This window comes from Glandiceps talaboti, chromosome 10 (assembly GCF_964340395.1).
Source record: "Glandiceps talaboti chromosome 10, keGlaTala1.1, whole genome shotgun sequence".
Lineage (NCBI taxonomy): Eukaryota > Metazoa > Hemichordata > Enteropneusta > Spengelidae > Glandiceps > Glandiceps talaboti.
In genome coordinates this window covers 23,807,979-23,826,718 of record NC_135558.1, presented here as the reverse complement: position 1 = coordinate 23,826,718, position 18,740 = coordinate 23,807,979, and the positions used below count along the sequence as shown (strand labels likewise).

Below are 18,740 nucleotides of genomic sequence, written 5' to 3'. Positions count from 1 at the left end.
GATAGTATTGTCTGGTATCTCCAGAGTTAACACTGAGGGAATGACATCGTCAGTTTGAGTGGCCTGACTTGTGCAAGTATCAGATGTACTAAAATCTGAATCTTTGTATGTCTCTTTTGGATATTTACGTCTTGATAGACAATCTGCATGTGGAATACTCAAACCTGATCTGTGCTCGATATCAAATGTATATTCCTGTACTTTTAATACCCATCTGGCTATACGACCGCTAGATGTTTTTGTTTTGAATAGATATGGCAAATTTGCATGATCAGTAACTACTGTAAAACGGTTTCCACGAAGATATGCATCACATTGAGCTAAACCATGCAATACTGCAAGAGCCTCACGTTCAGTCGTTGTATAATTTCGCTGCCTACGGCTAAGCGATCTTCCTCCATAACAAATTGGATGTTCTACATTGTCCTGGTTTTGTGCTAAAACATAGCCAACACTATACGCAGATGCATCGGTATAAAGGATAAATGGCTGTCCATATCGTGGATAACCTAATAGCGGAGCATTGACCAGTGCATGTTTCAATGCATCAAATGCCTGTTGACATTTATCATCCCAGACGAACTTTTTGTCCTTTTTGAATAGATCATATAATGGGCCCGCAATCTTGGAAAAATCCTTTATGAACTTACGATAGAAGCCGGCTAAGCCTAAAAAGGACTTTAACTGTTTCACATTTTTCGGGACTGGAAAAGTTTTGACGGCTTGTATTTTATTTGGGTCAGTTGCAATACCATTCTCATTTAAGATATGTCCTAGAAATTTAACTTCTCGTTTGGCAAAATGACATTTCTTTGGACCAAGTTTGAGATTAGCTGAACGCAAACGTGTGAGGACCATTTCCAGGTGATCTAGGTGATCACTAAATGTTTTGCTGAACAAAATTAAATCATCCACATAAATTACTAAGTTTTCCCACAGCATTTTTCGGAACAGAAACTGCATTGTTTGCTGAAACGAACAGCTACTATTGCGTAATCCCTGTGGTAAAGTCTTCCATTCAAATTTCCCATCAAGACTAACAAACGCAGTTTTGTACGAATCTTTGTCATTTATAGCCAATTGCCAAAATCCGCTTGTCATATCTAATGTAGTAAAGTATTTTGGAGCCTGACTTCCCACCATATCGATTGCATCTGTTACCCCTGGCAACGGAAATACTATCGGTACTGTTTGTTTGTTCAATTCTCTATAATCAACAACTAAGCGCCACCCCGCCCCTGAAGGTTTCTTAACGAGTAGTAATGGTGACGAATATGGTGATGTGGAGGGTTTAATTATTCCTTGATCTAGCAAATTATCTAATTGTCGTCTAATTTCATTTCTTTTCTCTGGTGAAACACGATATGGTGGTCTAGATACTGGTCTAGCATTAGGTTCCAACTCAATTCGATGTTTGATCAAATCACAGTACCCTAATCTACCAGATTTATCTACAAAGGCATCCCTGTGCTTCCAAAGAATTGAGCGAAGGTCATGTAGTTGTTGGTTTGTCAAGTCATCCTCATTGAGATTAAATTGTGAAAAGAATTCGTCTTGTCCTTGTGTAGTTGTGGTGTTAACAGCTGTCCGGTCTCTGGTATGTAGGTCACTGTCAAAATGGTATAGTTCAGTGTCATTTGGTAGTGGTGAAAATGACCCCAAACGAGTATTCCTTCTGAGAATTATGTCTTTGTCATTTGTGTTGACTATTCTAACAGAAACCAAATTGTTGTGTGTTTTGGTTAACACTCTTGCTGTAGCCAAACCTAAATGACTTAATGAACTTATATTCGGTGTTATACCTAAAACACCATTAGGATAATTTTTCCTAAGTCGCGCAGTTATAATGCATTCTGAATTAGCAGGTATCAAACATTTCTCATTTGCGCGCATTAATAATGCTGATCGCAGTGACAATTTTCGACTGGCTATGTCCACAACAGCTTTGTGTTTAGTCAAAAAGTCCATCCCTATAATTAGATTCTTGTGTAAATTTCTAATTATATGGACTGGCATATTGATACAACGGTTCCCAAATCTGACTGGAATTACAATAGTTCCAATAATTGGCAATTGATGACCGGAAGGTAAATTTATAGATCGATGTTGTGATTTCGAAATTCGTAAACGATTTAATTTAGGTATCTTTTTCAACAAAGTAGTACAAATAACTGAATTTGTTGCACCTGTGTCAATCAGTGCTGGAATTTTGTGGTTGTATATGTCAACATTTATCATGTTATTATTTGAAACTTTAAAGTCATCAATTTCCATATTACTTAAAGAAGGTTTATTTAGCATGCTGGATGTATTTACCTTGATACCTCCTGCATGCTTTACAGTAGAGTTAGAAGTATGAAATGGTCGCTTTTGTCGACACTGACTAGCAATATGACCATGCTTCTGACAGTTATAACATTTTCGTCTTAAATGTTTAGAAGATGATCGACTAAAACGATTTCTGTTATTACAATTGTGGTGTTGTTGTCCGTCACAGCTTGGACATTCAAACTGGTTTGGATAAAATGGCTGAAAGTTAGAGTCAGATTGAAAATAATTGTGAGGAATGTATTCCTCGCTTACTTTGTCATTCAGGAATTCCCGTTCATCCCATTGAGTTAATGAACGTTGCGGCTGCACCTGTTGACTAATCAATGTCTGTTGCAGCTGTTCAACTGTCCGTCCGTATTGTATGTTGTCCACAGAGTTCACAGAGGTCAAATGTCTATCCTCGGAGGTCACACTGTCTTTACTACTGTCACAGTTGTTCTGTACTGTCTTCTTGAAATCCTTGGTATTTCCATTAGTGTCAGACAAACTGTCAATAATTTCAAATCTTCTGGCAAATGCACATGCCTGTTCAAAGTCAACCGGATTGTTTGTCACAGTAAACTTCATAATCGAGGGACATAATCCTTGAATAAATCGACTTAATAATTCATCTTGATTCCGTTGGCATTGATGACACATGTGTTTCACACGAATAGCATATTCCTGTACAGATTCACCATGCTGTTGACGTAGAGAGTCTAATTCATTGTCAAGTTTCCATCTAGGTTTGCCATGATGAAATTGTAGCAAAAATGCCTCCACTAAGTCATTCCAGTTCTCTAGGATATCATCATGTAAAGTCGCAAACCAAAGTTCGGCATTGCCTTTCATAAATAAACCAAACAAATTTCTGCGTTGTCTGTCATTGTATCCTTTGAATGCAACATATGCATTAAATTTGGGAAGCCATAAATCAGGACTGTCATTCCCACTGTATTTTGGAGGAACTATGTCGGAAACAACATCTATTGTATTTATCCTTTGACGCAGATCATTAATAACATCAGCAAACTCATGTCCATGTTCGTTTTGTTGATTCAGTTCATCCATTTTACATTTGATGTAGTATTTTTTTGTTACTCACCCAATGGCGTTACGTGTTGTCTTCTTATCAGGTTTCGGTAAGTCTTCGTAAGGTTCAAACTTGATTCATTATACACACAAATGGTTGTTCAAGCCCCGGATCGCCACCAATATTACTACTGTTGTTCGCACACAGCTGATAGACCAAGTAATAACGCCCGAATCACTCTCATATCTCATATCTGACTCAACTTCTGTATGTACGTACCAGGATCACACTTGAACTTTAAAGGGAATTAGCTCAGACTACACAGTTTGTGTGTAAATCTACACTCGAGACGAAGGCAAACACCCAGCATAGTGCCTCGTTCATTGACTTCCCGCGAAGCCAAGTCCTCTTGCCAAATCTGAGCTGAAGTGCCTGTCTCAGTGTGCTTTATTGTGACGTCCTTAAAGTCTAAATATACATAACGCATGGCCAATGGCCAAATAATTAATGCACTCCATATAGAGTTTTCATGGGCGTTATAATACCCTAAAAGTAATTTTAAAACATTGATGAATGATCACTATGAATCCTAGATATTTATGAAATGCAGACTGTCGTCTCATGTATTCGAGTATGCTTGGAATCCTGTGTGGTCTAAATCCAATATCCTTGAGACAGTCTATTGACCTTTCAGTCAAACTAGGCCATTCGATGTTGTTAAAATATTCAGTTTACTGAAATATAAATATGTCATCTGTGACAATTAGTATAAAATAAATAGTGACTAAAATGCCTTCTTCTCCATGAACACAATGTACCAGTCTGGTAATTAGTTAAAATAAGTAGTGACTAAAATGCCTTCTTGTACATGAACACAATGTACCAGTCTGGTAATTAGTAAAAATAAGTAGTGACTAAAATGCCTTCTTGTACATGAACACAATGTACCAGTCTGGTAATTAGTAAAAATAAGTAGTGACTAAAATGCCTTGTAATACATGAACACAATGTACCAGTCTAGTAATTAGTTAAAATAAGTAGTGACTAAAATGCCTTGTAATACATGAACACAATGTACCAGTCTGGTAATTAGTTAAAATAAGTAGTGACTAAAATGCCTTCTTCTACATGAACACAATGTACCAGTCTGGTAATTAGTAAAAATAAGTAGTGACTAAAATGCCTTCTTGTACATGAACACAATGTACCAGTCTAGTAATTAGTTAAAATAAATAGTGACTAAAATGCCTTCTTCTACATGAACACAATGTACCAGTCTGGTAATTAGTATAAAATAAATAGTGACTAAAATGCCTTCTTATACATGAACACAATGTACCAGTCTGGTAATTAGTATAAAATAAATAGTGACTAAAATGCCTTCTTGTACATGAACACAATGTACCAGTCTAGTAATTAGTTAAAATAAGTAGTGACTAAAATGCCTTCTTCTACATGAACACAATGTACCAGTCTAGTAATTAGTAAAAATAAGTAGTGACTAAAATGCCTTCTTCTACATGAACACAATGTACCAGTCTAGTAATTAGTTAAAATAAGTAGTGACTAAAATGCCTTCTTCTACATGAACACAATGTACCAGTCTAGTAATTAGTAAAAATAAGTAGTGACTAAAATGCCTTCTTGTACATGAACACAATGTACCAGTCTGGTAATTAGTATAAAATAAATAGTGACTAAAATGCCTTCTTCTACATGAACACAATGTACCAGTCTGGTAATTAGTTAAAATAAATAGTGACTAAAATGCCTTCTTCTACATGAACACAATGTACCAGTCTAGTAATTAGTAAAAATAAGTAGTGACTAAAATGCCTTCTTATACATGAACACAATGTACCAGTCTGGTAATTAGTAAAAATAAGTAGTGACTAAAATGCCTTCTTGTACATGAACACAATGTACCAGTCTGGTAATTAGTAAAAATAAGTAGTGACTAAAATGCCTTCTTGTACATGAACACAATGTACCAGTCTAGTAATTAGTAAAAATAAGTAGTGACTAAAATGCCTTCTTGTACATGAACACAATGTACCAGTCTGGTAATTAGTTAAAATAAGTAGTGACTAAAATGCCTTCTTGTACATGAACACAATGTACCAGTCTGGTAATTAGTTAAAATAAGTAGTGACTAAAATGCCTTCTTGTACATGAACACATTGTACCAGTCTGGTAATTAGTAAAAATAAGTAGTGACTAAAATGCCTTCTTGTACATGAACACAATGTACCAGTCTGGTAATTAGTTAAAATAAGTAGTGACTAAAATGCCTTCTTGTACATGAACACAATGTACCAGTCTGGTAATTAGTTAAAATAAATAGTGACTAAAATGCCTTGTAAATGAACACAATGTACCAGTCTGGTAATTAGTTAAAATAAATAGTGACTAAAATGCCTTCTTGTAAATGAACACAATGTACCAGTCTGGTAATTAGTTAAAATAAATAGTGACTAAAATGCCTTCTTGTACATGAACACAATGTACCAGTCTGGTAATTAGTTAAAATAAGTAGTGACTAAAATGCCTTCTTGTACATGAACACAATGTACCAGTCTGGTAATTAGTAAAAATAAGTAGTGACTAAAATGCCTTCTTGTACATGAACACATTGTACCAGTCTGGTAATTAGTAAAAATAAATAGTGACTAAAATGCCTTCTTGTACATGAATACAATGTACCAGTCTGGTAATTAGTAAAAATAAGTAGTGACTAAAATGCCTTCTTGTACATGAACACAATGTACCAGTCTGGTAATTAGTAAAAAATAAGTAGTGACTAAAATGCCTTCTTGTACATGAACACAATGTACCAGTCTGGTAATTAGTTAAAATAAGTAGTGACTAAAATGCTTTGTAATACATGAACACAATGTACCAGTCTGGTAATTAGTTAAAATAAGTAGTGACTAAAATGCCTTCTTATACATGAACACAATGTACCAGTCTGGTAATTAGTTAAAATAAGTAGTGACTAAAATGCCTTCTTGTACATGAACACAATGTACCAGTCTGGTAATTAGTTAAAATAAGTAGTGACTAAAATGCCTTCTTATACATGAACACAATGTACCAGTCTGGTAATTAGTTAAAATAAGTAGTGACTAAAATGCCTTCTTATACATGAACACAATGTACCAGTCTGGTAATTAGTTAAAATAAGTAGTGACTAAAATGCCTTCTTGTACATGAACACAATGTACCAGTCTGGTAATTAGTAAAAAATAAGTAGTGACTAAAATGCCTTCTTGTACATGAACACAATGTACCAGTCTGGTAATTAGTAAAAATAAGTAGTGACTAAAATGCCTTCTTGTACATGAACACAATGTACCAGTCTAGTAATTAGTAAAAATAAGTAGTGACTAAAATGCCTTCTTGTACATGAACACAATGTACCAGTCTGGCAGTAAGTAAATTTTAGTCATTAGCCCTGTCCTTATATGAATTGATTTTGAATCGAATCAAATTGAATTCAGTTTATATCAGTTTATATACCATGCCAAAAGGTTAGCAATGGACTTGAATCAAATCACTTTGGTGTACTGTCCTGACACATCAATTTGATCCTGTTTACTTGATTCGATGACGTAGTCACAAAGCATTGTGGATCATTGTTATGATGAAATGCAATTCAACATGGAGTGTTTTGCGGGAAATAACTTTGTTGTCAAAGTTATCCGTCAAGCAAGATCTTGACAGTTATTTCTCACTTGACGAAGGGTATCTGGATAGATGAATAAGATTTAATCATGGTCATGTTGATTGCTATACTGTGGGTGAAGCAATGCCATGATTGATTTGGGCCAAGCGATATGATATGGCCTAGATATGATTGAACTTTGGAATGATTGAGAACAGTGGACAAATATATACTGACTTTGATAAATACTTGACACACCTTTGCCACCTCTTAGAGGGTCATATCATCTTTAAAATTGACATACAAGAAACGTAATTCCTTTGTTTTAGTTTGTAATAGGAAATGGCAATATGAACTATTGCAACCAGTGTGTGAACTTAAAGTGTACATGCAAAGGTACATACTTTTTTTCGTAATTATGTTTATTTTGCCATAAAAATAAATGAAATTGCATTCATACCTCTAAATATTGCGCGCATTGGCAAGAAAGTCGCAAAAATACTTGCCCCCTTAATCCCCTGTGCTTCGACTAACTTCGGCACCGCAACCAGCTCACGAAAGGTGTCAAGGTCCCACGTGTTACAAAAGCCTTCTAAGCCTTTGTGTAATGTTTACTTATGAATTACTAATTACGCTTGCATTATAGTATTATCTGTAACTGTACATATTGCGTGTACCAGTTTAGTCTTCCGACAATAATGGTTCCTTGGTGTTTTGTCGGCAGCACCCGCAGTGAAACATCACCCTACACATATTTCCGAGTGATATAACTGAGTAGGTAATAATGGGTGAAGGCAGTTGAAATCACGTAAAAACTGGACAGTGACGCCATACAGTGAAAGTCGGTAAATGTTACCGGGGCCGGGGTTCTCCACGCCACCGGTGTAGCCATGATCAAAGCATAGACCCTACACGTGTAGGGTCTATGATCAAAGCGAAAAAAGGAAGACAAATAAAATAATTTGAAATGATGTTTTCAAGAAAGCAAGTTAGCTTCATAAAATATTTTCATTACGATAGCATTTGTTTTTAAACAATGCGTAGTCCGATTGTATGTTTTGATTTCCATGTTGCTGGGAGTCGATCGTTTTCATTGTGATACATCACATACATCGTCGGAATCATATCAAAGTAAAAAGACGCAACGCTCATTATAATGTTGCTATTTTTGTTTCCATTGTTTTGTCTACATGAACAATTACCGTGTCATGCCAATCACATGTCAAAAGTGGATGGACACAGCAAAGCACAGTCAGCACTAAGCTTCACGCTCCCAGGTCAAATAACTTCCACAACGTAAGACATGTCTATCCATAAAAAACTCAAACAAAAATGGTCGGAGACAATACACAATACACCACAGTACGGCCGGCTTCAGTGAACATGGGCCGTGCTTTGAAAGAAGATGAAACCACTTCATGTCACTGTGTGGATGGTAATGAACGCAGTAAAAATGAAATAAAGTACGTGTACACATAGCTTTCAAGAGGGACGGTTATCCAACAAAACGTTCTGCTCTAACGAATTTGTGGGTCTACTTTCGCGAAGATTTTGAATGGTCATAGATTGAATGTACTGTTACAACACGCTACATTTGAACAACTTGAGAGAATATTATGGGGAACTCTTGAAGCCATTCTCATTCTCTGTATGTTTGATGGGTATGGAAATATTACATAATTTTCGTTTCGATTACATTGTCTGCAGGAGCTGTTTTCCACCCATTGAATAGTTATGTCAACAAAGGACGCTGATAACTATGTAAACAACACGGCTTCACTAGGACATACTCATTCACTACCAGAGGAACTATCGTTACTGCTAGCGGTCGGTTCGAATGAATTTGGCTAAATCACACCATCAGATGTTAATGCTGGAGTGTATTGCTCTACGCTTGAGGAATCTGATCAATATTCAACGTCGGGTTCTGGCGAAAACGGGTTTTGAAGTTGACCTTCTGGTTCGACCATAATGGCTTTGCATGTAAAGATACACTGACGAATGCGTTTGTGTTCCCGAAGTGACGTCATAAAGTTCCAAATCCTGTCCTATCCATATGCAAATGAGAGGTACTTACCTGAAGGTGCTCTGTGGCTGAGCCAAGAGTGCCTCATTTTTCGCGCAATTTCTCGTGTTAGAATTATATTGTACTATTACAAACCCGATTTCCTTTATTTTTATGGCAAAATAAACATAATTACGAAAAAAAGTATGTACCTTTGCATGTACACTTTAAGGGAAAATGACTACTGGTCATAAGGACCGACATGTAGCAAATACTGCTGGTCCTTAAGGAAAACTGCTGGTCCATACTCAATGCAGTTCACGTTCACGACCTATATTTATATACCCTCCATTTACAGATTAAATTATTTTGAACTTTAATATGATACAACATATCTTTAGATATACTAAAGTAAAAGAGAGTAAAACGAATTGTTCACTATCCACTATTATTTCATAAAATTTCCACTCACAGATAGTCAACAAATAACTTGGAAGTAAATTTTGATTCACTACCAAGAAATATTTGACTCTATGAGTAGAGATTTTCATTTGTAACTATGAACCCAGAGACTATGAATATTCAGTCTCGCATAATCTGTTCCTATAAACTATAGTGGTCTGAGACTGAATGTATTCATTACACCATAGAAATACATATCCATAGATTGTAGATAATATGCATGGGTGAATGAATCATTAAATATACAATATCTGCAATCTCTAAGCGATCACAGTCTTCTCCTTCCTCTCTGTACGATTCACTAAATTCTGAATCACATATCCAAAGTCAGATTCATCGTCTGTGGCAACAGCTGATGTAGCTTTCCAACTCTTAGCGAACGTAGACCCACAAATTCATCATGGCAGAAAGTTTTGTCGCATAACTATCCCTCTTGAAAACTGTGTATTCACTTTATTTCAATTTCCATCCACAAAAGTGACACGGAGCGGTTTCGTCTTCCTTCAAATATGTACTGAAGCCCCCCCCCCCCCATAAAGCCCTACCCGTCTACCATACAGTGGTGTATTGAGTATCGTCTCTGACTCGACTGTTTGTCATGATGAAGAGAACTATGGCTAAACATGTCTTACAATGCAAGTTTTTTTGACGTGGGAGTGTGATATGGTAACTGTACTATAATGTGTCATCCACTATATGTACCCGTGTTTGGCATGATGCAGTAATTTTCCAGATACAACAATGGCAACAAAAATGCAACATTTCTAAGTTTATACGTTGATTACAACATGACAGGACATACATTATCATATGAATCAAATTGAAAGCAATCAGACTACGCATTTTGTTTTACTGTTTTACAAAAAAACTATAATCGTACTGAAGATATTTTACGAAGTGTGCCTGCCTTCTTTATTAGTTAAAACGCCATTTTCAGAGTAGTTTATATGTTTTCCGTCAGTTTGTTTTGATCATGGCATACATGGGGAACTCCGGTAAATTGATCTGGAAACCCGCTAACATTTACCGGCTTTAATACCAGCCTTTAAAAAACAGTGTCTGTTTAAATTCATCTTCTTCTTCGGAAGTTCATTGCTGCCTTCTAAATATCGCCACATACTTCATAAATACAACGTGGAACTGTCTCAAACACGTTAAAAGTTTCATACACTTAGAACAGTAAACTTTACAACTTACAATTACTATATCATGGCGGGAAAAGACGCATGCGCTGAATGCGTAAAATGGGTCTGAATGTCTAAGACGTTCTGATTAGTCAAGACACAAATAATTGGAGAAATTCGGCCAATCATGTGTTTGCTAACATAATTTCATAAAGTAAATGCTGTATGCTACGTCATATGTAGACATGATATCAACATTGACAACAACACGTAGCGAGCTAGCTCTGTGTCGCCTGACTTGAACGAGATGATGTCGAGAGTAAAATAGGTAACACAAGATCAGATTCATGTAGGTAAAATTGGATATATCTTTAAATAAATGTTATTATTTACTCCAAATTTCAACTGGTCATAAGGACCGATACGTTGTTGTAATTCTGAAAAACTGTCGGTCCGAACGGAAATCTGTTGGTCTCGGGCCGAAGGACCGGCGTTAATTTCGCACACTGATTGCAACGCTTATTACATGTATTTCATATACCATTTACATTGTCATCGATAAATACAAACTCAACTTGCAAAGAAATTAATTAAACATTTTATTATCTCTGCAAAACATGCTTTCAACGGGACATTATATTTACCTGTCCTCATGCTTTTATAAATCTTTATCAAGTTCATGTTATTTCTGTGGTTTTATTTGCACGTTTCCGAAATTTACATTGGCACTCAGGTAATATACACTGCACAATGACGGTAAGGAGCATAGACGGATTTCAAGTATCATGCATGTTTCAAATATCATGTGAAAAATAGTATGTTCACATCAATAAACAAATTTAATTGTTCAACTTGTGAATGACAAAATAAAGTTTGTCATGAAACACGCTATCTTTGAGACTTGAGAGTTCACCTCAAATGTGTGACACCGCATTGGTAATATCTGGATTTTCATTCATATATGTTTCACGATGTAGGACCTACCCCAACATGACATGCAACATGGCCTTGCTTAAAACCTTCAAATTGGTGGATTTTGATAATGTCCTTTCCAAATAAATTCTTTCAAAATCAATTGGGGCAACGGCCCTACAAAATGTGGCAAGTATGATGCAACGATTTGCTTTTTGTTAACTTAACAAGAGTAACATGACATACCGTGCACAATGTTGTTTATATCTCTCCCACGTGTCCACAGAGCGAACCTGCCTTGACTATATCGGATGTTATAAACCCGAGAAATTGTAGGCACATGTAAGTAATTTTAGTTATGTAACAAGTACATGTAGAAAGTTGTGCTAAGGTCATGGACTTAAACTTAATCAATGCGAGTTTGTCAAATATACGATCATTTCTGGTTGTGAAAATAACCACCAAATGGGAAAGAACCTACCAATTTCAAAAATTTTGCGATTGGCAAAAGACTTCTTTTTATGTGTTGATGAATCCAAAATTAACAAGGTTTTTGTAGCATTTGAGTTTTGTTTTTTAATTGTCATTCATTTGCTGTGCAACACTCGGGCAATGCCATCTGATTTAAATCACGCTAGTTATTATACTATAAATAAATAGTTCAGTTGAGTTCCAAAATAAAGGTGTCGGCGTACAAAGTAACAAATATACAAGGTATGTAACTTCAGAATGCCTCGATGTCAAAATTAAAGTGTGCAGCCGTGGGTAATGGGCATTGAATTGGTTATAAGTTGGTGTTTCGTGTCTAATTACAACAACTTAAACTGGTTCCGAACCTATTTACTTTGAACCAAATCGAAACCACCCCCCCCCCCCCCCCCCTTCCCCCCAGGTGGTTACAAAATGGTTCAACAAAATTGTTTCAAATTAAGGGCACTGATGGGGAAATGAGAAGTGAATTCAATTCGGATCGAAACAGGTTCAGAATTTAGATGGAGACAGGGCTTTTGAGAAGTAGCTGAAGACTCAAATCACAAAATTTTCTTGTAGCAAAACTATCTATGTTTACAGTATCTCAACTACTTCATCAATTCTAATGAAACTTTTACCACATCTTCCATATGGTTATGAAAAGAACTGATTAGATTTATGTAAATATCCAATGAACAGTAATTAGTCATTTGCATAATGAATGGTTTTAGCATAACTGAACTTCTTGGGTTCAGTAGTGGTATAGGCATGGAAAAATGGCTCTGTCTGTCTGTGTGCATCGTCGTAAACCACAGCCTCGTTTACGACACCATGTAGACGCACCACCTAGAGGCCATGGTTTAAAAGCAGTATTGATCACAATGGCTTTAAACGTCAACACTACAACCAATCTGATTGCCACATGCATACCATGTGATATACAATGCCTTGGCATGGTAATAACAATAATAAATAAATACATTCTTATCAGCGCATTACACAACAACCTCAATGTGTTTTACAGCACTAAAAAAAGAAAAAAGCATCATGAAGGGTTAAACTGTAAAAATGTCCGACATAAAACAGAGAGACCTTAAAAACTGTTAAAACCTAATATCCAAGATAAAATTTAAACAAAGAAGGACCTAACAACTTATAAAAACTATCACAATGCCAAGTATAATGTATGGCACAAGAATTAATTTGCAAAAAAATCTTCAAATTCACTAAAAATCTAATCTTAAGGATTACTGTTAACAGTACAACAATTACATGTCCTAAATGTTTGTGAACAAGTATGTCTTTAGTTGTGACGCGATCTCCATACGTAGTAGTTGCAACACGCGGGATGGTAAGTGTAAACTGAGTGCCGGAACATAAAGCACGCATTGGCCTGTGAACGGGTAACAGTTCAGTGATGTAGGATGGTGATAGTTTGTTGACAGCCTTGTAGGTGATGAGCAAGATTTTGTACACTATGTGTTGACGTACAGGTAACCAACGAAGATTACGTAATACTGGTGAGACATGATCATATTTGCGTAGTTTGACAACAGCTGTGTTCTGTACCCATTGAAGTTTGTGGATCTCTTTGTCTGGTAATCCATAGAGGATGGAATTGCAATAATCCAGCCTAGAGGTAACAAATGCATGGATTAGTCTCTCGGTACTGGTGTTGTTGAGGTACTTCCAAATTTGGCTGATCTTTCAAATGGCTAGGGATGCTGCTCTGCAGATGTTATTTACATGGCAAGTCATTCTAAAGTCTGAGTATGGATGATGTGTTGAAAGTGCACCCCCAATTGTGATACATGGTACAGGATTGGTTTTACTAAAACGAGATGAGAAGTGGGCTATCTCTGTCTTACTGTCATTGAGCTTTAATTTGTTTGATCCATACCAAGTTCGTAAATCAGCAATGCATGCTTCAATGCTTGAGACTGTGTTCATGTGTTGTGATCGTTTCATCATCTGGTAAAGTTGAGAGTCATCAGCATACATCATACTGTTTAGATTATGTTGTGAAATCAGATCCTCTAAGGGTGCGACATACATGGTAAAGAGTATGGGACCTAGAACTGATCCCTGTGGAACTCTGAAGTTTAAGCTATGGCAGGCAGACTTTGTATTGTTTACTGTTACATGTTGTGTTCGATGCTGGAGGTAATGACTTAAACCAGGAGAGTGCTGCGCCATCTATTCCAAACCACTTATGCAAATACACACACACCCACACAGACAGACAGACAGACACTTTGCCATGCCTATAGCACTATTGAACCTACTGAACCAATACAACTCATTCCTGTTATCAGAGATATAAAAGGTTCCATATATAGTTTGGCCACTAGGGATGGTGTTGGCAGGCAGTTTGGAGGCTAAAATTTGAGGGCCAGAATACATGTACTGTGGTTGAGTGTTATAGCAGAAGGACAGTAGACATGACATTACCTCTGGTATGCTGTGTTTTGTTTCCGCTACACAACTACCACTAATCAAAACATACCTAACACAACTACCACTAATCAAAACATACCTAACACAACTACCACTAATCAAAACATACCTAACACAACTACCACTAATCAAAACATACCTAACACAACTACCACTAATCAAAACATACCTAACACAACTACCACTAATCAAAACATACCTAACACAACTACCACTAATCAAAACATACCTAACACAACTACCACTAATCAAAACATACCTAACACAACTACCACTAATCAAAACATACCTAACACAACTACCACTAATCAAAACATACCTAACACAACTACCACTAATCAAAACATACCTAACACAACTACCACTAATCAAAACATACCTAACACAACTACCACTAATCAAAACATACCTAACACAACTACCACTAATCAAAACATACCTAACACAACTACCACTAATCAAAACATACCTAACACAACTACCACTAATCAAAACATACCTAACACAACTACCACTAATCAAAACATACCTAACACAACTACCACTAATCAAAACATACCTAACCACTACTGTGATGCTCCTGAATGTCTCCATTTATTCACTGCTTCATACAATCAGCAACCCTGCAGATAAAAATGTTAGCCCTGACATTGCCAGATCTGGGTCACCATCATGAAATGCTTATGTATAAAATGGCCATAACTTTGGTAACTGAAATATGACAATGCATATTATTATTTAAACAGAATGTTATCCCATCAGTACTAATTTGACAACATTTTTGTATATATTACAGTCTTTTAATGAATGTGTTGGTAACTCTTTTTTTTCACTTAAATGAACAATACATTTCTATATTTGTGGTGACAAGGCATTATTAGTACTACTGAATTTCAGTTTACCTTTGATGTTCATAAAATACTGAAGTTATATACTTTAATAGTTTCTATTAGTGGTGATCAAGTTCAGTGAAATTAACATTTATTTCATTTGACTGCCAGGATACAGGTACATCACTTTTGATATTTCATTTGATTGACATGATACAGGTACATCACTATTGATATTTCATTTGACTGCCAGGATACAGGTACATCACTTTTGATATTTCATTTGATTGACAGCTCTGAATATAGAGAATGATGTGTTGACACAGACTGGTGAGCTGTTTAATAGTCCAGATAAGGTGAAAGGTCATCTGAAATCATCAAAGAATAGTGTGACATCTACAACCCATTACAGTCCACCATATCACATGTTTACACCATCCCGTGGTAAGGACTATGCACCCATGTCTGCTGCTAGTATTGTAGGATCTGTACGTGGCTCGGCCAATGGCAATGGTAAGATATGATCATATGGTAATTCTTTCAAGTCATCCACTAAAATAACTTTTCCTTTTTCTATCATGAGTGTATCTGTTTGTACACAAAAAAGTCAAAGTTGGGAAAAACAGGATATCACTAATATGAGAATCTGTAATCCTTAGTTCTCTACTGATAGGATATCACTAATATGAGAATCTGTAATCCTTAGTTCCCTACTGATAGGATATCACTAATATGAGAATCTGTAATCCTTAGTTCTCTACTGATAGGATATCACTAATATGAGAATCTGTAATCCTTAGTTCTCTACTGATAGGATATCACTAATATGAGAATCTGTAATCCTTAGTTCTCTACTGATAGGATATCACTAATATGAGAATCTGTAATCCTTAGTTCCCTACTGATAGGATATCACTGATATGAGAATCTGTAATCTTTAGTTCCCTACTGATAGGATATCACCAATATGAGAATCTGTAATCCTTAGTTCCCTACTGATAGGATATCACTAATATGAGAATCTGTAATCCCTAGTTCTCTACTGATAGGATATCACTAATATGAGAATCTGTAATCCTTAGTTCCCTACTGATAGGATATCACTGATATGAGAATCTGTAATCTTTAGTTCCCTACTGATAGGATATCACTGATATGAGAATCTGTAATCTTTAGTTCCCTACTGATAGGATATCACTGATATGAGAATCTGTAATCTTTAGTTCTCTACTGATAGGATATCACTAATATGAGAATCTGTAATCCCTAGTTCTCTACTGATAGGATATCACTAATATGAGAATCTGTAATCCTTAGTTCCCTACTGATAGGATATCACTAATATGAGAATCTGTAATCCTTAGTTCTCTACTGATAGGATATCACCAATATGAGAATCTGTAATCCTTAGTTCCCTACTGATAGGATATCACTAATATGAGAATCTGTAATCCTTAGTTCTCTACTGATAGGATATCACTAATATGAGAATCTGTAATCCTTAGTTCCATACTGATAGGATATCACTAATATGAGAATCTGTAATCCTTAGTTCTCTACTGATAGGATATCACTAATATGAGAATCTGTAATCCTTAGTTCTCTACTGATAGGATATCACCAATATGAGAATCTGTAATCCTTAGTTCTCTACTGATAGGATATCACTAATATGAGAATCTGTAATCCTTAGTTCTCTACTGATAGGATATCACCAATATGAGAATCTGTAATCCTTAGTTCCCTACTGATAGGATATCACTGATATGAGAATCTGTAATCCTTAGTTCCATACTGATAGGATATCACTAATATGAGAATCTGTAATCCTTAGTTCTCTACTGATAGGATATCACTAATATGAGAATCTGTAATCCTTAGTTCTCTACTGATAGGATATCACCAATATGAGAATCTGTAATCCTTAGTTCTCTACTGATAGGATATCACTAATATGAGAATCTGTAATCCTTAGTTCTCTACTGATAGGATATCACCAATATGAGAATCTGTAATCCTTAGTTCCCTACTGATAGGATATCACCAATATGAGAATCTGTAATCCTTAGTTCCCTACTGATAGGATATCACCAATATGAGAATATGTAATCTTTAGTTCTCTACTGATAGGATATCACTGATATGAGAATCTGTAATCTTTAGTTCTCTACTGATAGGATATCACTAATATGAGAATCTGTAATCTTTAGTTCTCTACTGATAGGATATCACTAATATGAGAATCTGTAATCCTTAGTTCTCTACTGATAGGATATCACCAATATGAGAATCTGTAATCTTTAGTTCCCTACTTATAGGATATCACTAATATGAGAATCTGTAATCCTTAGTTCCCTACTGATAGGATATCACCAATATGAGAATCTGTAATCCCTAGTTCTCTACTGATAGGATATCACTAATATGAGAATCTGTAATCCTTAGTTCCCTACTGATAGGATATCACTAATATGAGAATCTGTAATCCTTAGTTCTCTACTGATAGGATATCACCAATATGAGAATATGTAATCCTTAGTTCCATACTGATAGGATATCACCAACATGAGAATCTGTAATCCTTAGTTCTCTACTGATAGGATATCACTAATATGAGAATCTGTAATCCTTAGTTCCCTACTGATAGGATATCACTAATATGAGAATCTGTAATCCTTAGTTCCCTACTGATAGGATATCACTAATATGAGAATCTGTAATCCTTAGTTCTCTACTGATAGGATATCACTAATATGAGAATCTGTAATCCTTAGTTCCCTACTGATAGGATATCACTAATATGAGAATCTGTAATCCTTAGTTCCCTACTGATAGGATATCACTAATATGAGAATCTGTAATCCTTAGTTCTCTACTGATAGGATATCACTAATATGAGAATCTGTAATCCTTAGTTCTCTACTGATAGGATATCACTAATATGAGAATCTGTAATCCTTAGTTCTCTACTGATAGGATATCACTAATATGAGAATCTGTAATCCTTAGTTCCCTACTGATAGGATATCACTAATATGAGAATCTGTAATCCTTAGTTCTCTACTGATAGGATATCACTGATATGAGAATATGTAATCCTTAGTTCTCTACTGATAGGATATCACTAATATGAGATTCTGTAATCCTTAGTTCTCTACTGATATATGCCTCCTTTATTTGACAAATTTTTCATTATTCTCTTCAGTTTTTTGCTGTAATTTTTCCTTTATTTGCCTTCCCAGGTAAAACCCTTCCCTCTATATCAGATTCATCTATTGGAAGACGTAAGCTGGAACGGAAACGATCAGAGACAGACCTTCTGAAAACTGTAAGTAAAATGCACTAAACCCACAGGCCTATTTTATAGGTGTTAGTCACCTGTGCATGTGGACTCCTGATTGACGTCAAAGTTAAGATAAATAAAAATTTATTTTCAGTGAAATTCATATGTAGCAAAAAACATTCATTGACA

At 35.7% G+C, this 18,740-nt stretch overlaps 2 protein-coding genes across 2 annotated transcripts in view; one reads left to right on the top strand and one right to left on the bottom strand.

Annotated features, from left to right (window-relative positions):
• LOC144440843 (DNA repair protein SWI5 homolog) overlaps positions 1-18,740 on the bottom strand; it is a 68,790-nt gene that overhangs the window by 10,005 nt on the left and 40,045 nt on the right. The gene's annotated exons all lie outside the window — the stretch shown is intronic.
• LOC144440842 (uncharacterized) overlaps positions 1-18,740 on the top strand; it is a 49,798-nt gene that overhangs the window by 23,241 nt on the left and 7,817 nt on the right. Inside the window, exons 3-4 of the mRNA XM_078130263.1 lie at positions 15,563-15,781; positions 18,511-18,596. Coding sequence (XP_077986389.1) covers positions 15,563-15,781; positions 18,511-18,596 — 305 coding nt within the window. The remainder of the gene's footprint in view (positions 1-15,562; positions 15,782-18,510; positions 18,597-18,740) is intronic.